Source organism: Salarias fasciatus, chromosome 2 (assembly GCF_902148845.1).
Source record: "Salarias fasciatus chromosome 2, fSalaFa1.1, whole genome shotgun sequence".
Classification (NCBI taxonomy): Eukaryota; Metazoa; Chordata; class Actinopteri; order Blenniiformes; family Blenniidae; genus Salarias; species Salarias fasciatus.
The window spans coordinates 3,775,641-3,797,352 of record NC_043746.1 but is presented as its reverse complement, the minus strand read 5'-3'; the positions used below and the strand labels follow the sequence as shown (position 1 = coordinate 3,797,352).

Sequence of the window (21,712 nt, the reverse complement as noted above, 5' to 3'; positions counted from 1 at the left end):
CGCCGCAGTGACGCCACGCCGAGCCTCGGACGGCTTGAACGCAGAGTGAATCACTCACACTTCCTCAAACCTTTCCGCTTTCAGAAGCGTCACTTCCCTTTCTGTTGTCCACATATCATCACTCTTCACTTACTCATGAGAGCCACATCTGCTGACCCAGTTTAAAAAAACAAAAAAAAAACAAATGTGAATTTTGAGGCCGCAAAATCACTTCTCTGTGGTCAGTGAGTTCTTGATTTTCTGTATCTCGCAGTTTTCTGTTAAAGGGAGCTGTTGTGTCTCGATGTAGAGAAACTCGGTGTTGGGATGCAGCGTTTGAGATAAAACAGAGGAATTTGGAGAGAGACAAAGGAGAGAAAGGAGAGGAAAGTGAGCGAGGAAGGAAGGAAGGAAGGAAGGCAGAGGTGAAAGGCAGAAAGAGAGAGAGAGAGAGACAGGAAGGAGGAGGGAGCGAGGCAGATGAGAACTGTTGAGAGAGGAGGAACCCAGCCCCCCATGAGAGCTGGAAGAGCCCAGCACCAGGAAAATGAGGAAGTACAGCAGCTCCACACGAAACACCACTGAGACGGTTTAAAGAAGCCTGACCACGTCCCGGGAGGGACAACCCTCAGGCCGAGCGAGCCATGCTTTATAATAACCCACTGAAGACCAGGTCAATACACATATAGAGGAAGCAGAAACCCACAGTTAGAAGTGATGATTGTGAAAAGCAGCTTTCGACCCTGAAATGTGAAAACGGAAAACTTTCATGGGCGATGCCGGCAGCCACGGACAATGTCAGACTTTTCTGAAACGAAGACATGAAAGTGATGCGTTTCCACTGCAGCCGTTGCCGGGGGGAAATCTGTCATCTGAACTGGTCGTAGGTGGGAATGTGTGTGTGTGTGTGTGTGTGTGTGTGTTCACCCATTGTTAGATACGATGGACTCCAGCCCCTTTGGCCCTAAACTGGTGTTTTAAGATGTGTGATTAAAAAAACAAAAAAACAACGCAGACTTTACCAGAGATAAAGCTTTTAGCTGAAAATCCAGTCGTTAGACTGAGTGTTCAGCTGTTCTTTATATTTTGTGTGAAGCCGCTGGTTTTTGCTCTAGAACTCATTTTTATTAATTATTCATCAGTTACACCTTCAGTACACGTGTCCTTTAACCTCCATGTTTATTAAAAAGAGAGATCAAACTGCCGGTACACACTCCAGAGCTGTGTGAGCGCCGCTGCCGCGACCTGCACTGCCGGCGTTAATGATCCACCGCCTCGCCTCCGGTCACGGCTCACTCCGAAAGCCCCGACAACACTGTCCAGGAAGACGCTCAGAGAGTTGGACGAACAGAGACTCAGTGAAAGTGAACGTCTTGTCTGCGCCTGCTGTCTGCGTTCGCAGCGTCTCTCCTGAAGCCGATTAGCATATGTGGGATTAAGACATCGTCCTTAAATCAAAATTTGGTTGGATTCGGGATTAGATGCCAAACATGAAGGGTTAACAAGTGCATTACGTCAGTGAAAGTTCCCCACAACGTGTGTGTGTGTGTGTGTGTGTGCTGCAGTGTTAATAAATAGCAGAGATTTTCACATCAGCTCGCCGTGGCGGCGGCGGCGGCGGCGGACGGACACAGCCGAGTCTGAGGGGACAGGAAGGGCATTTCCTTATTTATCCCAGTCGGGCCAGCGGCCGCTCCGGTGCCACCGTTTGTCGCAGTCACAGAGACAATGTGCCCGAATCTGGGATGAAATCCAGGCCGTGGCGAGGAAGTGGGGGGGATGGGGGGGGTGGGGGGATTGGGGGGGGGGGGGGGGGGGGGGGGGGGCCTGAGCAGTACTGCAGATCAGCTGGTGTTCATGGCTGCTGGTGAATCTCCAGGTGGAGCAGGCCGCAGCGTTTTCACCTCCGCCTCCCGTGGCGTCGTCGACACTCCACTTCAGCGTCTGCACCCCTTAAATCCCTCGATCTCCCCGGGTTGAGGATAACAGACTCTCATGTTTTCGGCTGGCAGCGCTCGCACCGTCAGATTTACGACTTCCTGCTGATCTGCAGTCCAGCTGACTCAGTAATTATGTGAAACAGGTTCAGTTATCTTTCTTTTTCCTGAGAAGATGATCCTTTAAGCACACTGTTGACATACTGAGCAAAATATTAACAAAAATCACATAAAACGACGTTGGATAGCGTATATTGGAAGTCCAGACTAACAGATAATGTTCATTGAGCGGTCCGGCCTGCAGGCAGTACTTGTAGTTCGATGCCAGCTTCATTATTTTACTTCAGGATTTGTTTTTAATGACAGAAAACTCTAAATTATCGTGTTTTTCTATATTACTTCCATATTTCCCTCCTTATTCCATCATGACCACAGATTCTTACGTGTATTTGCAGTGACCGTCCAGCAGCTGTTCCCATTTTCTCACCCAGTTTTAAATGATTTATAATCCAACCATGTATTAATAACAAGCTGGTACTGCTAAAGATAAGTACATTTCCATATATATTTCTTTGCTTTTAAAGCGTATGAATGTAATATCTCGCTGACAGCTCACTACATGCAGGTCGCTGTTTATTTGTCGCCCAATAAATTCTCATTTTCGTCTTTAACGGTGAAAACCGATCGGTACTGAGCTCGCTGTCCTGCTTCAGCATTCACAGCAGTGGCCGGGCAGATGAACACGTCTTTGCTCTCTCTGTGTCGGACTTTTATCACATTTCATCCCCTTGTGGCCCTCGGGCTCCGTTTATGAGACGCGACGGAAGAAAAGCCGGACCGAACCGAGATCTCCGTGCTCGCCGTTCACAGCTTTTATCTCCGGATGGGTCAGACCTCTGCCTCCATTTTCCACACAAATTAGGTTGGGAAATAAACGGTGTGTTTTGATATTTGATCTTTCTTAAACATCCCATTTGTTTGTTAGCGCATCCTGTCGAAGTCTCTCTTCCTGGGATGGGAGCCAAAACACACCAGAGTCTGGGGATGAAATCTCCTCGCCACCGCGGCAGTGGGAGGCATTTGTAGGAGGTGACCTTATAAAAGGGAAATAATTGCTTGTTTGGGGAAAAGGGGGCTGTGCCGCGTGACTCCACTGAGCGTATTTGTGGCTTTTCAGGCAAGTTTGGTTTGATTTACTGCGGCAGAGGATCACAGAGGGAAGCAGACTCACAGTCCTGTCGACACCGGCACTGGCTCCACGTCCATTTCCGGGGCTCTTCAGCTTATTTCTCTTGTGTAAATGGCTGAATGAGACACTCGACTTAACAAACTGTGACTTGCAACAGCAAAAAGAGTGTTTCTGAGCTTTAACGTCGGAGCAGGTTCCTTTTATTTCCAGCTTTTCTCTCCGCCTCAGTTTTTCTGTTTCGGCCTGAATATCAGGAGGCTGATTGAGTGGAGTTGGATCTGTCATGCCCTCTGGTCTGTTTCACACACACGCACACACACACACACACACACACACTCAGTCCTGCGGTAGATCACAGCCTGAAGTCTCAGAGAACAGCTCCTCTAGTATCTTGTCAGCTTTCTGACTCATGACAAGGTTTTCAATTTCCTCCTCCTCAGCCGGCTGCTCTCTGCAGCTCAGGCCCTCGCCTCTCTTTCATCTGGTGTCATGTCTTCTTCTGTCTGACTGCGCCTCTCACAAGAGGAAGTTACGTGGACACGTCAGCGTCCACCGGTCCTGAGAAACGCTTCACAGTCCTGAGAACGACGTCGGGTCGGAGTGAGGGTTTCAGAAAGGAGGGATTCAGCGTGGAAAAAAACGTGTTTCCGTCAGATGAGGCCGGCTGGTTTTATTAAATTAAACCTACTATATGGTCGGGTTTTTTTTTCCTCCATTATCTGGTTTATTCAGGTATAGTTTCCATTCTGCTCCTCTTCCTTTTCCATTTTCCATTTTTGTACCTTGACCTGGAAGTGAGCATCACCCTCGTTTCCCTTCACAGAAAGACCCTGCTGAGATTTTTCCATCGGTTTGATTGTTGTGAATAAAAAGAACAAAGGTGTTTGAGTTTTTTCCCAGATCGTCTCAGCGATTACGCATCGCTTTTCAGATCAGCTCCACTGAGATGAAACTTCTCCCTTGGTGAAATGTGGATGTTTGAAGAGAATTAACAGAGTAATCTGTGTTAATTACTCTGAGGAATGTGGACTACTTACAGTGTTTAGCTGGTATGTTTCCTTTAAAAATGATGTGTGGACTTGAGTTGATCACTGTTTCAAAAGTGTCGTGGTCCTAACTGGCTCCGCCTCCTTCTCCCATCAGGGTCGTCATGTCAAGACGGGTCAACTGGCAGCTATCAAGGTCATGGAGGTCACAGAGGTAACGGTCTGTTCAGTCACACTCACACACCTCACGTCCATGTGTTTCCTCTACGTGAACTGCCTCCTCTGCTGAGTGGGAGCGTGGGTTCACCGCCACCGGTGCTCCTCCGGCGTGTCTTGGGATGGCTCTCTGGCGTACCCGCCATTCGTCTCATACCGCACATTCTTGTCTTCGCTCAGAGTGCTGTCATTGTGAAAGCGTCTTAGCATGTTCTAGAGCCGCATCCGCACATTACCCAGCAGCCCGGGCAGCACCGCCAGCATCAAAGGACACACGACAAACAGCTGTCGGCGGCTTTGGGCGAGCGCCGGGGAAGCTTCCAGAATTCAGCAGAGTATGGAGCTGGAGCCACAGACGGGGCTTTGTGGTCGTTCTGTCTTCTCTGGGGTTCCCCGGCCCCGAGCCTCCAAAGGCCCCAGACGGGCGACCAGGTCCCGGTCACGAGCGATCCGCCTGGGGACCGGTTTGAGCTCAGGATCAAGACGTCGGTGTGTGTATTAGTGAGCGTCTGCTCATGCAGTCCAGACCGAACAGGCTGGCTGCAGTCAACCGGATCGGGGAGCTGCTCGGCTCGGCTCGGCTCGGCTCGGCTCGGGGATCACCTGAGATTCTGTTTACACTCAGAAAAAAAAGGCTTTTAAGGTGAATCTCTCTGATATTAAACTTCGGCTTGCTGTAGAGTTTAAAAGCCTCATTGTTGGATTGTTTTGGTTATCATAGAACAGTAATGGTGACTTATTGTGCTTTAAACTAGTTTGAGGGTGAAAAGACTCTCCTGCAGACCGAGGCTGGAGGTTTGACTTCGACTGTCTTGAGCAAAAGGGTGAAATCTGAACCATGAACTTCTTTAATGTGCTTGTTTTACACCTGCAGCTGTAGGAACATGTGGTGGACGGTCAGCCGGTGTTTCAGGTCTGTGTTCTGCAGATGAGCTCAGCTGAAGCTGAACTCATTGAAGAAGGTCTGACTGGATCTCTGGAGGCCCGACTTACCCCGGTTCACACCGGACACGCTTAGTTTATCTTAACAAATGATCTATAAAGAATAAATTCCTGTTGCTGATGGTGGTAGTTAGAGACTGTCCCTTTATATGTTGTCTGAGGCGGGGTGAGGGACATGGACAGGTCCCTGCAGACAGTCCAACATTAAATTACACAAACAGCAATAAAACTGGACTGAAAACTTTGCAGATTTCTACAAAAAACGTGAAACACATTCTGAATTGAGATGGATTACCTTGTTTGCAGCTCACCGTTAGAAGTAAAACTGGAGGGCTGTTCTTCGGTTTCACCAGTTCGAAGCTGACGGTTCTTCTGGACGTCTTATTTATCTGTTCATAGAAAAAAACAACAAGCTACTGTCTTTCTTTCTTTCTTTGATCTTTTTTTTTCTTTTTTCCAGCTGATCCCGTCCAGTTTCCAGTTGTTTGAACAAGTTTGACTCCAAACATTTTCTACACTTTGCTGGTTTCTTCTGTGGTTTTGGTTTTCTGGGTCTTCTGTGTTTCAAAGTCTTGAGCAGGAAATGCTTGGCTATTATCTTCCTCCTCTCACACACACACACACACACACACACACACACACACACACACACACACACACACACACAGAGCAGTTGCAGGAGGCTTTGTGTTTGAGATGAAGGTGAAAGTTCAGCCTCTGACTTGTCATTTTCTCCCGTCCCGTCCTGGAGATTTAACGGAGGGCAGAATCTCTGGCTTGTTTCCTCTTTCTGATGAACGGCCGCTCCTCCACCTCCTCCACCCCCGGCGCTCCTCCTCACCCCTGCTCCCCTCGGGGCCGCCGGGTGGATCTCGGTGGTCCAGTGATTTGGAGTCATTTCCAGGATTTATAGCGAGACGGCAGAAAGCGACGCGGAGTGTTTCCTGTCCCGGGCCGCGAGTCCCGGCGTCTCCTCACCGCCGCCAGCTTCAGTTACTTTGCTGGAAAGTGGGAGCAGGCGCCGGGGTGAAGGGTCGTCCAGGGGTTACAGGAGGCTCTGATTGGATGTGCTCTCTGTCTGGGTGTGGACGTGATGCTCTTTCTATGGACTCTGCTGGTGAAAGAAAGTTTGACAAACCCCCACCCTGAAAACCATCAGCTTTATGTTCTTTTATTTCTTTTATGAGAAATGTGAAATGGCTGACCATGTCTCCTCTCTGTGTTTCCATTCAGGAGGAAGAAGAGGAGATCAAGCTGGAGATCAACATGCTAAAAAGTTACTCTCACCACAGAAACATCGCTACTTACTACGGAGCCTTCATTAAGAAGGGTCCTGCGGGACAGGACCACCAGCTCTGGGTCCGTACCTGCTGCGCTTCACATCGCTGCTGTCTGAAATATCACATGTTTCGCTTTAAAAGCAGAAGACAGATTTATGGCCCGTCGGCCGGCAGCTGTGTGTCCAATCAATGTTTTCCTCCTTCTTTCTTGTGCTGTTGTTTCCGTGCAGTTAGTGATGGAGTACTGTGGCGCCGGCTCCGTGACCGACTTGGTGAAGAAGACCAAAGGAAACTGCTTGAAGGAGGACTGGATCGCCTACATCTGCAGAGAGGTGCTCAGGGTGAGGCCGCAGCCCAGAAATACCCGGATACTTCTCCCTCACCTACTGCTTCCTACCGGTTTACACAAAACGGGGAGAAATGTTTTAGCAGCACTGCAGATAAACCCTCAGTCTAACAAGAGAAAAGAGTCTGTTTTAGAGACTTTCAAGAACTAAACAGCAAGGCGGTGTGAATTCTCTACTAACGGTGAAGATAATTACTGGTTTATTATCATTATTATGGAATCAAAATAAATGGGAATCAGTGATGAACATGTAAATAAATATTCTTGTAACTTAGCTAACACCTATCATAAAGATAATAATAAGAGTAATGATTCAGGCTGTAATGAACCAGATACGAGTGGTCACTGAAGGGCTGCCTCTGAGTCCGCTGCAGCTGACGCTGCCTGAGCAGAGACCGAGCCGGGTTGTGACCATAATCTCTGGCATGCATGGACGATCAGTGCATGACGCGTCAGCAGAGATCTCCTCCCCGGGGCCTTTTCCTCCCGAAGACAGTTTGTGAAAACTGTGATTCCTGCTCGGCGGCGTCGGACTGAATGAGTTCCTGCCGTCACAGGAGACTTTCAGCATCAGAGCAGAGCCGCTGATCCTCTGATTATAAAAGGCCCGTTCAGAGCTGCGATCTGTAAGATGCTGTGGTTATCGATATGGAACATCACGAGGTGCTCTACCAAACGCAGGAACGCAGGAGCTGTGATCAGCTCGTCTCCGCTCAGGCTGGACGTCTCTGCCCGTTATCAGGAACCGATATGAGAACTCCTCAGAGACGGAGTTCTCTGGACCGAGTCCAGGGTTCTCTGTGCGGCTGTCAGCCATGCTGTCTCCTCATTGTTTCACCGTCACACACGCATACACACACACTCTCACACACAGACAGAGGCATCCACGGTGAAGTCATTGTCTGAATAAGACCCACTTCCTCTGTTTGTTTAACCTCCTTTGAAGAGTATTGAACACACACGCCGAGGCCGTGCGCCTCTGCTGCCAGCTCCGAGGAGTGTGTCCAGAAACCCCCCTCCTCACAAGGCAGCTCTTCTCTGAGCTCCGAGCTCAGACCGACGGCGGTCATCTGACTGTGAATGGACGTGTCTCTGCTCCGTCCCGCAGGGTCTTTCCCATCTCCACTCCCATCATGTGATCCACCGAGACATCAAGGGACAGAACGTCTTGCTGACGGAGAACGCCGAAGTCAAGCTGGGTACGACACACGCCGCTCTCCGGACACACGCCGCTCTCCCGACACACTCCGCTCTCCCGACACACACCTCAGCGCTCCCAGACCTGACCCCGCCCCCCGCTTGCCTCTCTTGCAGTGGACTTCGGGGTCTCGGCTCAGCTGGACAAGACGATCGGCCGGAGGAACACCTTCATCGGTACTCCGTACTGGATGGCTCCGGAGGTCATCGCCTGCGACGAGAACCCAGAGGCCACGTACGACTACAGGGTACGGAACCATCCGGAGGCTCTCTGCTCTGCGAAGCCGCCCGGCCGCCACAAAGCAGCGCGAATACAGACTCCCCTCATAGAAACCCAAAGGCCTCGTTCACACCACCGTGTTTCAATCTCCTTTTCCATGGAGACAGACTCGAAGCATTTTCCAAAAGTTCCACCTCAGGAGAAGTTTTCAGAAGTCGTCGCTCTGCCTTGGTGTAAACGGACGCTCAAAACACACAGAAAGTTTTCTGTTTTTTCACTGAAAAACCTTTTTTTGTTGCCGTCCAAATACCATCGAGAAGTTAACAGCATCATCTGACGTTTTCTTAACGTGGAAACTGAGCTCCTGAAGTGATGCATTATGGGAGCGTCCAGCCAGTTTAAATGCCATGCAGATATTCAGTCATATTCCATTTTATTAAACACCATAAAAATCCCTTTCAGTCAGTAATACACACCATTTCTACACAACACTGAACCCTTTGTGGAATTAAAACACTTCAGTCATGAGAACCGACCATGTTCTGCCATAATAAAATGATAAAAACAGACTTTTCCCCTGACAGTGCAAACACTCCCTTCGTGTATTAAACGCAGCTCACTGGAGAAACGTCATCAGGCCTGGCGATTCACTGTAGCTGAAACCGTATGATGGTCTATCAGGAGGAGATGGTTCCCATTTGAAGGCCTTTCATGTCACTTTCCTCTAAACTTGGAGGTAGAATTCATCACAGGATCATCCTCCGTTTGTTTGTTCCTCTGGAAGTTACTTTTTGTAATCCAACACGTCCTTCAAAGGCCTGTTTGGTCGAGTGTTGTTTTTTGGTAACTCCCAGATGAATCAGAATCAGAAGCAGAAACATTTATTGGCCAGTTTGACACACAAACTAGGAATTCGAGTCCGGTCAGCCGCGCTCTCAGCAGGGTACAGATAAATAACGAAAGGAGAAATCCACAGTAAAGATAAGAGACACAAAAGTCAAATTAAATCAAGTTAAATTAAATTAAGGTTAACTACTGAAAGGATAAATACCCAAAGGAGAGAGGCATAACGTTAATAAAAACAAACAAGTATTTACAATAAAAACAGATAAAAACTGGAAACTCAAGACCATGTTATACTTATATGGCTAAATGGTGCAGGCAGCAGGACCGCTGTCAGGCCGCCCTCTGCTCGCCCAGCGAAGAAGAGAAAGAGGCCGTCCAGAGTGAAAGGTCTGAACCGATGCCTCCTGTGTGTCCCGTTCTCAGAGCGACCTCTGGTCTTTGGGCATCACGGCTCTGGAGATGGCCGAAGGAGCTCCTCGTGAGTCAAACAGCCGGAGACGCCCGTACAGTCCGCCGGGCCCGCTGGGTCTGCTCTCCCACTTCTCTCCCTTCATCTCCTGTTCCTCTTCCAGCCCTGTGCGACATGCACCCCATGAGAGCGCTGTTCCTCATCCCCCGAAACCCTCCGCCCAAACTCAAATCCAGAAAGTGGTAAGACACACACACACACGCACACACACACACTCACCGCACCTCGACTTGTGACAGGTTTGTTTAGTCTTTTCGCGGCAGAGCTTTGAAGTGGTTTCATGCATCAGAACATCAGACAAAACACACTCCTGCACACTCATTTTCAAATCTCACAAGCGGGCTGGAATCGTTGAAAGCAGAACTTAAAAGAGACCGAGGAGGATTTCAGGCCACATCTTAACTCTGCAGACGTCTGTGACGGTTTGGACAAGCTGCACACAGATTTCCAGTTTATTATGTAATGAAGCAGGTGTTAAATTACTAAAACTCACCACTGCATGCCGACAGGATGGAGGACAGAAATGATTTTGAGGGCTTCAGTGAGTAAGAGTGACTTCCTGGAAGCCGAGACCAGTCTGAAGTGCTGCAACGTCGTCTTCCACCGAACAGAGTTCCTCCTCACTGTCAGACGGTATATGTGATATATGTGTGTGACAGGAGCTGCACAGCCAGGAAGAAGGATATAAATATGTTTTGTGGCAGTGAGGAGTGAGAGACTGTTGTTGTGGAAGTCCAGAATATGAAGGAAGGCTCTTTCTGTGTCGCTCTCCTCTCCTTCTGCTCAGTTTTAACGTGAACCAGCCCCTCGGATTGATCTCAAGCTGTCTGCCATTCAGTATTCATGGTGTCAGAAACTCTGGTTCACAGGCCGGCTTTTAATAGCCTCCACGGTGCGGAGGCTTCTCCCTGCCTCCGGGCCAACGCACGCCCTGTTTTCTGTCAGCTCAGACAGCAGACCACGTCTCAGAGTGTAGGAAACGCTACTGCAGGTACACTTTGCTTTTATCGCTCCTAATTTTTTCATCGAGAAGTTTCTTTTAGCTCTCGCTGTCCAGGTGAGTGGACTCCAGTGGCTGACGATCGGGACGTGTCCTCTGTGAAAGCCTGAATCGCTCCTTAAAGGGGTTTTTTTCACATGATGCACATTTCTGCAGTGTTTTAAACTTGCATTTTCAATGTTTGTTGATTTTCTGATTATAGCCTGATCATTAGTGTTGGTAGGACTCAAGACTAGTTTCCAGACCACATCTTCAAGGTCTTGGTCCTGACTTGGTCTCTGCCTTTTGAAGTTTTGCTCTTGTCTTGGTCCGAGGATGTTCCGGTCTTGGTCTTTTTTTGATCTTGGGATGCTGTCGTCTTGGTGGCTCTAGTCTTGTTTGTTTGTTTTGTTTTTTGTTTTGTTTTTTGTTTTTTTGGGTCTTGGAATGCTGTGGTCTTGGTCTTATCTTGATCTTGGAATTATCTGGTCTTGGTCTTGGAATGCTCTGGTCTTGTCTTAGTCTTGGTCTTGGGACGCTGGCCTTGACTCGGTTGTGGGATGCTCTGGTCTTGGTCTTGTCTTAGTCTTGCGTCTGGACTGCTCCTGATCTTGTTCCAGCAGTGGAGATTATTTCATGGAAACAGACGATCTGATCTCGTTTTAATTTTAATGCAACATTTAAGAGTTTCGTTAAAAGTCTACCATGTCTGCGATGCTCTGACTTCCATCATGAAAACTTCTTTCAACCAAGCTGTTTCCTGTTTGTTCCTCTTTGTGTGTATGCATGTGTGTGTGTGTGTGTGTGTGTGTGTGTGTGTGTGTGTGAAACTGCTGCTCAGCTGAAGCATTTCACACGCGAGATTATTTATAGCCTGTCGATTTACCACAATGTGCGGTGACATCTCCACATCTGAGCTGAATCCCACCGTGTGAGCGTAAACAGAGTTTCAGAGCCATCAGTTGCTGTTTTCTTTTTCTGACGCTGGTTAAGAAGCGGTTTCGTGGCTGTTTCGGCTCACCTGTAAAGCTCAGCAGCCGCTTTGAGGGGAGATATCGGGCTTCAGACTGTGGTGGAGGTTTGCCGACATCAGCTCGATTTCAGTATCTCTCTGAGCCTGGTGTGAAATTACAGGCAGCTGGTGCTTGTTGTTGCTGGAGAGCACAGCCAGAAGCAGGCGAACCAGAACAAACTGGACTTTCTGGGGAAAAGAATGCTGCAGTGACTTGTTTAAGACTTCTTTTGAGGTGTAAATCCTAAAGAAACGTCCGCTGGTTCAGCTCATCGGTGTGATTTATGATCAACAGACGCGTGTTCAGTGGAGGTCTGGGTGTTGATTTTCTTTTTGATAAACACATTTCAGACACAGTTCTCCCTCTTCTGTCTTCATACAATCCTTTCTTACCAGGACAGCGGCAGCTTGTAGGACTGTGAAGCTGGCGTCAAATTACGAGCACATGATTCTGGAAGCTCTTTCTCACATCAGGACACAGCTGGTTTTAAGGGGAAAAATGAATAATAATAGGAATTATTTCATGAAGAATGTGAGAAAACCCTGAACATGAGCCACTACAGTAGCTGCATTTACTCATTAATGTTATTTATTTCATTTATGAACTCTTCTTCTGTTGAGTCAGCAACGAATGAAGAAAGGATGAATAGGAAGAAAGGGATGAGCTTATCAGACGATGATAAAGATTAAGAGACTCTCTTTATTTAGAGCTCGTTTAGGACTGACTGTATAATCAAAGGTTGATTTGAAGCACGTCCTCCACTGGACCTCTGTGATGAAGAAACTGCTGAAAATGGTCCAGAACAGAAAGAATTCAACCTTCTTGTTAGCTCGATTAACTTTATTTAGATTTCATGATGCAGTTCCCGAGATCTTATTTTTCCAAGATAAGCTCAACTTTTCAGTGTGGAGCAGTTGTTTTATCGATTGAAATAAAAACGTGCCGTGCGTGTATTCCTTCTGTCTGACGCAGGTCGAAGCGCTTCCTGTCGTTCGTGGACAGCTGCCTGATCAAGAACCACCTCCACCGGCCGACCACCGAGGCCCTGCTGCGGCACGCCTTCATCCGGGACCTGGCCAACGAGAGGCAGGTCCGCATCATGCTCAAGGACCACCTGGACCGGACCCGGAAGAAGAGGGAGAAAGGTGAGGAACCTTTAGGAACTGCCTCGTACACGGATACTGGACGATGGTTTCGTATGATGTGAGTCAGCGAAGACTTCAGAGACTGACTGAACCGTGATGAATGAGGTTTTAATCCACTGTGCGTTCATGCAGATTAATGCTGACAGAGTTTTAATTGTGAGAGAAATGCGCCATTAATCTCAATAATTCACACAAAACCATTAATTTGAATGATTCAGCCCTAAATCACAGCTGGTGTAAACGAACCGGGGTGGAAAACACGTTTGAGTTCAGGGGTCACACACACTCAAATCCAGCCAAAATGACCTTTGAATCTAAACTGAAGTTTCTCTTTGTTGTTGTGCAGAGTATCTGCGATCACAAAATCAATGAATTCATTCCGGAAGTGACAACAGTCTCCACGTAAAGCCTGTTTTAATGAAACCTTCTGGTCCAGAATCCGGTGAAATGTCTGGATAACTGTTGCATTATGGACGTTTTCCTGAGCTCCCCCTGGCAGCGTGGCTTTCAGGCTGATGCTCATGTTCCAGCCTTCATGGCAGAATCGCGGTATCTCAGCTCGGGTCTCTGTGCTTTGTTGTGTCTAGTCAGATTTTAAAATAAATCAATGTTTTCTCTGAGATAGCAGCGTTTTCTGGCGGTTTTAGCCAGATCTCAGCCCCTCGGCTGTGGCCTCATGTTTGACGCCGCTGCTCTATCGGCGTTTAGCTCCATCCTGATGCTCACTTCTGCAGGTAAGACGTGATTTCTCAAGACGACTCTGGTGAGAGATAAAATGCGAGGGGGATCCTGGGGTTGCTGCACAGCTGACCTTCTCCTCCCTTCCCTGCTGCACTTGGGACTGAATCGCACGGCAGAATGAAAGAGGAAGGACGGGAATTCAAAGTATGGAGGGCAGAAAGTCTGAGAGCGGCTCATCCTCATTCCCGCTGTGGACGAGCTGCTCGTCCTGGACGCTCTGAGCCGACATGAGGAGTGAGACGGAGGAGGGGGGGGGGGGGGGGGGGGGGGGGGGGGGGGGGGCAGGACAAGATATTTATGACTCTGCTCTTCTTTTGTTCTCACGCTGAATGTCAGCCGGCGTAAGAAGCGCTCATCTGCAGGGTTTATCCTCCCTCATTCAGAGAGCGAGAGAGACGGTGATAACAGGAAGGAATCAGACAGACAGAGAGAGAGAGAGAGAGAGAGAGAAACCGAGACGAAGCCGAGGGGAAGGAAGGCGGAAACAGAACCGCCATCTGGTTCTAATCTTCTCTTAGCTTATAAAAACACTCTAATGACTGCTCCACTTTCTGCATGCAGGGTGTTTAAGAACGTTTCTCTCTTTTCTCAAGTGTCTGTTTGCTTCTTTACAGTAAAAACGATTATAAGACCATCGGTTTGTGTTGGGACTCGTGGGAAAAACTACATTTAAATAAAAACAACTTTCTTGTTCAGCTTGCAGGACAAGGAAGGTTTGTGTTTTGGAAAGCTAAAGATATATATGTACATAGAAAGCAGCTGAAACTGCCCCAGTTGTGAGTGAATACCGGTCCAACCCACCCCTCCACCCCTCCCTCGTCTTCTGCAGCAGCTTTGGCTCAGAAAGACACAACATGAGCCAAATGTGACATCAGAGAAACATGGACGGGATTTCCTCCCCCTCCTCCTCCTCTAAACCTGACCTCCTTCTCCGCTCCGCTCGGAGCGAACACACCTGTGTCGCGTTACCTTTCGGCTTGTTAGGGCCGGCATATGGAGCGTCCACCCGGGGCCGGAGCGAGCCCGGCCCGCCCCGGCGCCATATGTCGGCCAAATGTTGTTGTGCAGAAAGGCGGACGGGCCCGTCTCGGTGAGTTTTAATGTGCCGTCCCCGGTCCGCGCCGCGTAACAAAAGACTGTTTCAATACTTATCAGCTGTCAGACATCTGGCTGAGAAGCGCCGCTGGCTCACACTCAGACTGTATTTACAGAAAAAGGAATATTTTAGCTGCCTTTGGGAAACTGGTTGCAACTTTTATGGGAAGTAAGAAGTATATTTGCTGAATGGTTTCCCCCTGTGCAAGAAGGATATTCACAAATGAGCAACAAGAAGCACAAAACCAATAAGAAATGTCCCCTGTAGATCCCCTCCACAGTGCAGCTATTAATCCAAAACGTGCTCTTCCCACACACACACACACACACACACACACTGGCCAAAACATTATAAACACCTGGCTCGTCACAGGATGGACCTCAGTAAACAGTCAGGACTGTCTTCACGTGAAAATAGAAAGCTTTCGTTGTGTTTTCGGTGTTTATTTACACGACAGTGCGTAGAGCCACTGAAAACACAACCTTTTGAAAACTGTTCCCAAGGTGCAACTTTTTGCAGATTGTAATTGCAAAACGTTTCTCAGGCGTTCTCACTTCATCTGAGCTCTGTGAACGTGTGATTAATGGAATAAATGGAAACTTGACGGAATAAATTATAAACAGGAAAAACTACGTTCTCCTAAATTATCTAAATGTAGCCGTGTGTTACTATGAGACAAGACACCAGTCACATTTCATTCGTAACTTTATATGGCATTTCTACTGTCAAGGTGTATGTCAATAGATGCCTGCACTTCCATTTAAAAGCAGCCGTTGAATGATCGGGGCTGTACGGCTGTATCTCTGCCTGGTCAGATGGACTCCAGAGGAGGAAAAACCAGCTGAATTATAGAATTATAATAAGCAGAACCGCATCTCATTTTACAGTCAGCAGTGGTAACTAACATTGGGAAAAGTAATAAGTTTAGATTCCTCGCTACTAAAAATAGCAATTTTCCCTCCCATAGCTGCTCGTCAGTGGTCCAGGGTTCCTCTTCCTGTGTGAACTTGAGCCTCAGCTTCCTGTTCCTGTGGTCTTCTGCTGCCTGGTGGACATGCTCAGACATGTCTTCACGCCCTCCCTCTAAAAGTCTCTCCATTCTCCTCATGACTGAAAACCCGCTGCAGTCCTGTGATTGGCCGATCAGATAAATGAGTTAATGAGCGCTCCAACTGTTGCAGCTAATGAGGCGACCCTGTAACGTTTACACTGTTTTATGACTCGCCTGGAGTGAAGAGGCCGAACAGAAGGGAAGAGTTGTTCCCACGTATGAGTCGGCTTCAGTGGGGGACGACTTTACTGCTCTGCAGGCAGGCTACTGTAAAACAATCCCTCCTCCACAGAAGACGACCGTCGGTTACTTTACTGTCGGCGAGTTCGCCCGCTGCTCTTTATTGTGGCCTTGATGATGAGGAAACTACCAGCGGCGCTACACGATGAAGGCCGCTCGCTTCCCGCCACGGTGCCGACACATCAGAGCCATTCAGCGCCGCCCGCCGCCGCCACATCGCCCGTCACTTTACAGGAGGCCCGAGAGACGCGGGGCGACTGGTGCGAATGTGCCAAGCTGAGGATCGTTCCAGAAATAAAGTTATTTGATGCGATTATCCTCGCTGATGTCCAACCAAAGATCCTCGTCTCCTTGTTTCTTCTCCAGAGGGTCCAGAGTACGAGTACAGCGGCAGTGAGGAAGAGGATGACGAGGTTGCGGAAGAGGAAGGAGAGCCCAGGTGAAACTCCCTCGTCTCCCTCGGTCTGTGATCGTGTTGTGAAAAACGGGTTCGGTCAGAAACAGAAGGGTGACGGTGAAATGCCAGCCTTCACCCGCAGCCGCGCCAGCAGCAGGCGCTACTCTGGCTAGCACTGGTTTGTAACGGCCAGGTTGTGTTAAGATTTGTGTGCACTCAAATGTTTCAGCTGTCATTTGCTGAAGCTCAGTACGTATCAGCTGTTAGCATTAGCAAGAGATCACATTTCAACAGCACGGTTCTTTAAAGCGTAAACTATTGCTGCGTTTTGGAAGTTTGTTTACATGACAAGGATGATCTGTCTCCATGGAAACAGGGGAAAGCGCAACTTCATGAAAATGCACCGACTCCGTGTCGTAGCTGAAGTTTAAAGATGCATTTTAATTGTTCCGTTGTTGATATGAATCAGAAACGTTGGCAGTAACTGGAGCGGGAAAACGTTGTCCGTAGTCAGACCGCTGTTTCAGACACGCTGCCGAGGCCTCTGGGACGCCGTCCTGGTTCCGTGTGGACAGAAGCGTCTCTGCGTCCGTCCCCGGATGTCAGACAGCAGATGGCTCTACGATCTGAGCTCCGGTTTCCAGGACGGGCCTTAAAGTCGGCGTTTATATAACGGCGGTTCTCTCTCTCTCTCTCTCTCTCTCTCTCTCTCTCTCTCTCCCAGCTCCATCGTCAACGTTCCCGGCGAGTGGACGCTGAGACGGGAGTTCCTCCGCCTGCAGACGGAGGGTCGCGGCGGGGGTAAGGACGGCGGTCAGGGAGGAGGCGGGGGGCAGCAGCAGCAGCGGCAGCAGCAGCGCCAGCAGCTGGCCGAGCAGGAGCGCTACAAGCAGCAGCTCCTGGCCGACCGGCACAAGAGGATCCAGCAGCAGCAGGAGCAGCGGCAGAGGCTGGAGGACGTGAGTGCCGTCCGGTCCCTCGCCGGGAGGAGGAAGGGTTCGATTCCTCTCTGGTTTCTGGAGGGTCCGGGACCCACGCCGGTCTCTCTGCTGTGTCTCCAGCAGCAGCGGCAGCAGCTGGCGGACCGCGCCTTTCAGTGGGCGGAGCTCCAGGAGATCATCTTGGGGGAGGAGTCTGATCTCCTTGACAACAGGATCCGGCTGGACGACAGGAGCAGGAGGTGTGACCGGAGACAGGTGAGCGGGGCTTCCACTGCACCACCGCCATCAGGCCCACACACACCGATTCATTATTGTCAGGGCGCAGGGTGCATTATGGGTAGGGATGGGTACCGAATTTCGGTAATTTTTTGGTACCAACCGAATTCCCGCTGAAGTACCCGCTTGTGGCTGCCGGCCGGAATAGACCCCACTGGCCTGGAACAACCTCCCGATGGCCACCCCATAGACATATGGGCCACCCCGCCCCTGTTCGGAGTTGTTCGCGGGAGGAACAAGCCGCTTCTGCGGCTTCTGCTTCTGCGATGGTCGCTCCCGCTGCATGTCACTTCCTAAACAATGCTCTGCGCATGCGCGGCTCGAAACAAGAGCGCGCATCGAGGCGGCGACTCGACATGATATGTCATCACACAAAAGCGGTCCCACGTGGCTTTGATTGGCATTATGACTGCCCAATCACGAGTTGGAACCATACAATTCTGATCCTCCAGTATACCTTTGAGTGTTTACTGTAGAGGTGCCTGGTGCTGCTAATGTGAAACATTTTATACAGTTATTTATTCTGAAAGTTGTTTGTTACAGTACAGGCAGCAGGTGCAAATGTGAAACATTTCATACAGCTATTTATTTTGAGTCTGTTTTTATTATGTTATTTATTATTGTTATTTATTTAATTTTTTTACTTTATCCCCACACACATTTTTCTCAAGTTCTATGTTGGAGTTATTTCAGTTGATGTTATTGAAGCATAAATGTTGAAAACTCCGAAGTTTTGACTATTTTTTTAAATATACAAAATAACTTTAATTACCAAATGCATATTCCCCCCCCCCCCCCCCCCCCCCCCCCCCCCCCCCCCCCCCCCCCCCCCCCCCCCCCCCCCCCCCCCCCCCCCCCCCCCAAAAAAAAAGTATCGAAAACAGGTACCGAAAAATACCGGTATCGATTCGCAGGTACCGAGTATCGGTATCGTATCGATTCAGATGTGAAAGGTACCCATCCCTAATTATGGGTAACACACTGCTGGTCCGTCACACACACTCCGTCCTGCAGCAGGACCCTCGTCCAGCATCCATGACAGTTGGAACGGTGTTTCCTGATCCCGCCTGGTGAACGTCCAGCTGATGCAGGCGGTGAAAAACAAGAGGTTTCACTTTGTTTTGTTTTTCTTTCACACCGTGGAAATCTGTTTCTCTCGTGTGTGTGTCGGGAGCAAATATGAGCCACGACCAGAATCTGTTTACACTCATTAGAACCCACCCGACCCTGAAAGAAGAACACACACACACCAAAAAAAAACAACAAGTAAACAAAAGCAAAACCCGTCTTCTCAGACCTCTCGGTACCCAGAGCCAGCCCTCAGAGGGTCTGGAGTGTGTTAGAGCCGTGTGGTTGTGCTGAGTTTGTGTCAGAAAGATAAGATATGAGGGGTTTCCCAATGTTCTCAAACTGCAGAAGTGTCCAGAAACGTTTCAGCCTGAAACAGAAACACTCTGACGTGGACGCCATGCTGATTGTCACTGCAGATGTGTCGTTGTGAGCTCAGTTTGTACGGATTGGGTGGAGAGAGGTCGGTGAGTGTGCAGAAAAAGGAAAATAGCAGGGAATAATTTTTGCTCCTGTAACAGAGATCTAAATAAAGAGTCCTTTACTTCACACAGAGTCGTAATAAAAATACCTTTTACGTTGTTAAAACTTAATTTGCTTCGGCACATAAATCAGTGAGCAGTGAACCGCCTTTTCAGGCTCTTTAAATAAAGACGCATCGCTCTTCCTGCTATTTTAGAAATTCATTTCTTCCCCATTAGTGTGAGCATGATGCACCTGATGAACCCGTCCTCCGGTCCAGCGACGTTCACAGGGCTCCTATCAGCCGCTCCCATCTCTTCCTGCAGTAGATTAATCATGTGTGTAGCTTCAGGATGTGTGTATTAAACACACGTGTTCGATCAGTGTGTGTGCGACGGCGTCTTCTATAACGACAGCTCGTCTCATCCAGTCTGACTGGTTTGTGTCGCTTTTCACTCCCTCTAAACCGGACTCCATGTAGACGCCAAAAAACAGCTGATAGGATCAATTAGAATATTATTCCTCTGCGTGTGTGTGTGTGTGTGTGTGTGTGTGTGTGTGTGTGTGTGTGTGTGTGTGGTTTTATTTCAGGAAGCCCGTTATGCTCACAGTGTTCCAGTTTTTCTTCCGTTTCTGTGCAAACGGACATAATTTTTAAGATATTGAACCGTAAACACAAAACTGTCCTGAAACTTAAACGCAAAGGCGACGTCTTTTCACTTCTTGTATGAACATTGATGAAGGTTTCCTTTGCTGGCTCCTGAGTGAGAGGCTGAAGGACACTGAATATTCGGCCGTTCAGCTCCAGACTGCAGCCTGCTCTCAGCTGCCTGGCCGCCGCTCGCCTTCTGAATGAAATTCAACTTTTGGAGATGTTTGGATCAAACATGTGAAACGTTTCTGACTGAGGAGACACAAAGCAAAGGAGACACAAATATATTCAAACAGAATGCAGGTGAACACCACAGGAAATGTGAAAACACGCATTATATCACAGTTCCGGCTTTGTTTAACTTTCTAGGAGGAGCTGAGAATGAGGTCAGGATTAAATATTCAGAGTAGCTCTGGCTAAAAGCTCCGTGCCATCCTGCACCAGCTGAATATTTCAGCTCCCCCTTCCCAGAGTGCTCCCCAAGACCGGAGCACACCCCAATTAGAGAGAGAGAGAGTGTGTGTGTGTGTGTCTGTGTCTGTGTGTGTGTGAGAGAGAGAGAGAGAGAGAGAGAGAGAGAGAGAGAGAGAGAGAGAGAGAGAGAGAGAGAGAGAGAGAGAGAGAGAGAGAGAGAGAGAGAGAGAGAGAGAGAGTACGTCTTGGGGTGGGGTCCGAAACAGGAGCAAATTACATGTGGAGATTGAAGTACGTCACAAAGTTCAATATGTAATGTGTGTGTGTGTGTGTGTGTGTGTGTGTGTGTGTGTGTGTGTGTGTGTGTGTGCAGGAGCAGGCGGGCCGGCAGCACAGTGCTGAAGTGTCAGTGAGGCCTGTGGACTCGGCAGCAGAGCAGGTAACAAACCTTCACCTCTCTTTTAATTTCACTTTTCTTTTTTTACTCATTTTTTTCTCTATTTTTCATTGTCTTGTTACTTCTCTTATTACTTACTTATTGCTCTTACGTGCATATTTATTTAGGGGAAAACAGTTAACTTTTTATTTAAAATGGATTAAATTGAATGGTTTGCTGATGACTTGATCCGTTCTTTGGCAGTTTGGATTGTTTGGGCCTAAAAATCGATTTGACCTGCAGCGTTTGGACATTTTATGCTTCACTAATGAGGATCCTCCAGCTTGGACTGAAGTAGTTTGGGTGCAGGGAGAAGGAGGGGTCGTCGATGCGGGAATGAGGCTGTGAGAACAGAAAGTGTCTCATATGCCGACTGTCAGTGATGCTCGTGGCTGCTTCCAGCCTCTGGACCTGTTGTTCTCATGCAGCTTCAGTAGAAATCTCATTTTTAAAGCTTTCAATGAATGGTTTTGGTGTTCTGGAAGCTCTTTCTGCTGTTTCTTTATGGCTCTCGTCTGCAGTCCAGGAAGTGGCTGCTGCAATGAAGGTCTGGACCTCTTCATGAGAAAAAACAGTCTGACCAGAGAAAACTACGTTTTCCAAACTGTCTTCATGAATGTGCCTTCATTACACCAGCATGTCCAGACCTGTTCTCTTCTGTTAATAAAGTATTTTCTTCTTTTCAAAGCCGATCTGCTCAAGTTAGCAGATCTTAATATCTTAATATTTAGGTTATGTTAGTATTACGGCTGTCAAAAGATTAGTTTTTTTATCAGGGTTATCGCATTATTGCCTTAGTTAACCACGATTAATTGTTGCACTGTTTAAACGTCATTTTGCATTTGAAGTCCGTTTCCAGCCCAAAGCGTAAAGCGTCCGTCAGTCCAAACCATCAGTTCAGAGGTTGAATTTAAAGTCGTAGTTGAAGCTCCAGCGCGGAGACGTCCGTCCTGCAGCGGCTGACCTCTGACCAGAGCGTCTTGATCGGGAATCAGACAGAGGAAGACTTCCTTTACACCTTGTTGGATTTTCTTTCAGAATAAAGTGCCATTTAGACCAACTTCATACAGTGTCTCTGTTAAAAATACAGTTTTCAAACTGAAAAAAGCCTCTAGAATAATGATGTGATTAATCACTACAATTTAAAAAAAATTAATCTTTAGTCATCCCTACATTAATTAATCATCATTGATG

The 21,712-nt window shown here is 48.3% G+C and overlaps 1 protein-coding gene across 3 annotated transcripts in view; it reads left to right on the top strand.

Moving 5' to 3' along the window:
• The window catches only part of LOC115399363 (mitogen-activated protein kinase kinase kinase kinase 4-like), a 46,573-nt gene that overhangs the window by 6,615 nt on the left and 18,246 nt on the right, over positions 1 to 21,712 (top strand). For 2 of the 3 annotated variants that reach the window (XM_030106688.1, XM_030106700.1), the window contains exons 3-14: positions 4,249 to 4,305; positions 6,483 to 6,608; positions 6,760 to 6,870; positions 7,984 to 8,074; positions 8,190 to 8,320; positions 9,562 to 9,616; positions 9,711 to 9,789; positions 12,572 to 12,744; positions 16,239 to 16,311; positions 16,994 to 17,228; positions 17,331 to 17,465; positions 20,456 to 20,521. In XM_030106688.1, coding sequence (XP_029962548.1) covers positions 4,249 to 4,305; positions 6,483 to 6,608; positions 6,760 to 6,870; positions 7,984 to 8,074; positions 8,190 to 8,320; positions 9,562 to 9,616; positions 9,711 to 9,789; positions 12,572 to 12,744; positions 16,239 to 16,311; positions 16,994 to 17,228; positions 17,331 to 17,465; positions 20,456 to 20,521 — 1,332 coding nt within the window. The remainder of the gene's footprint in view (positions 1 to 4,248; positions 4,306 to 6,482; positions 6,609 to 6,759; positions 6,871 to 7,983; positions 8,075 to 8,189; positions 8,321 to 9,561; positions 9,617 to 9,710; positions 9,790 to 12,571; positions 12,745 to 16,238; positions 16,312 to 16,993; positions 17,229 to 17,330; positions 17,466 to 20,455; positions 20,522 to 21,712) is intronic. The other variant, XM_030106694.1, reaches the window with a different exon arrangement.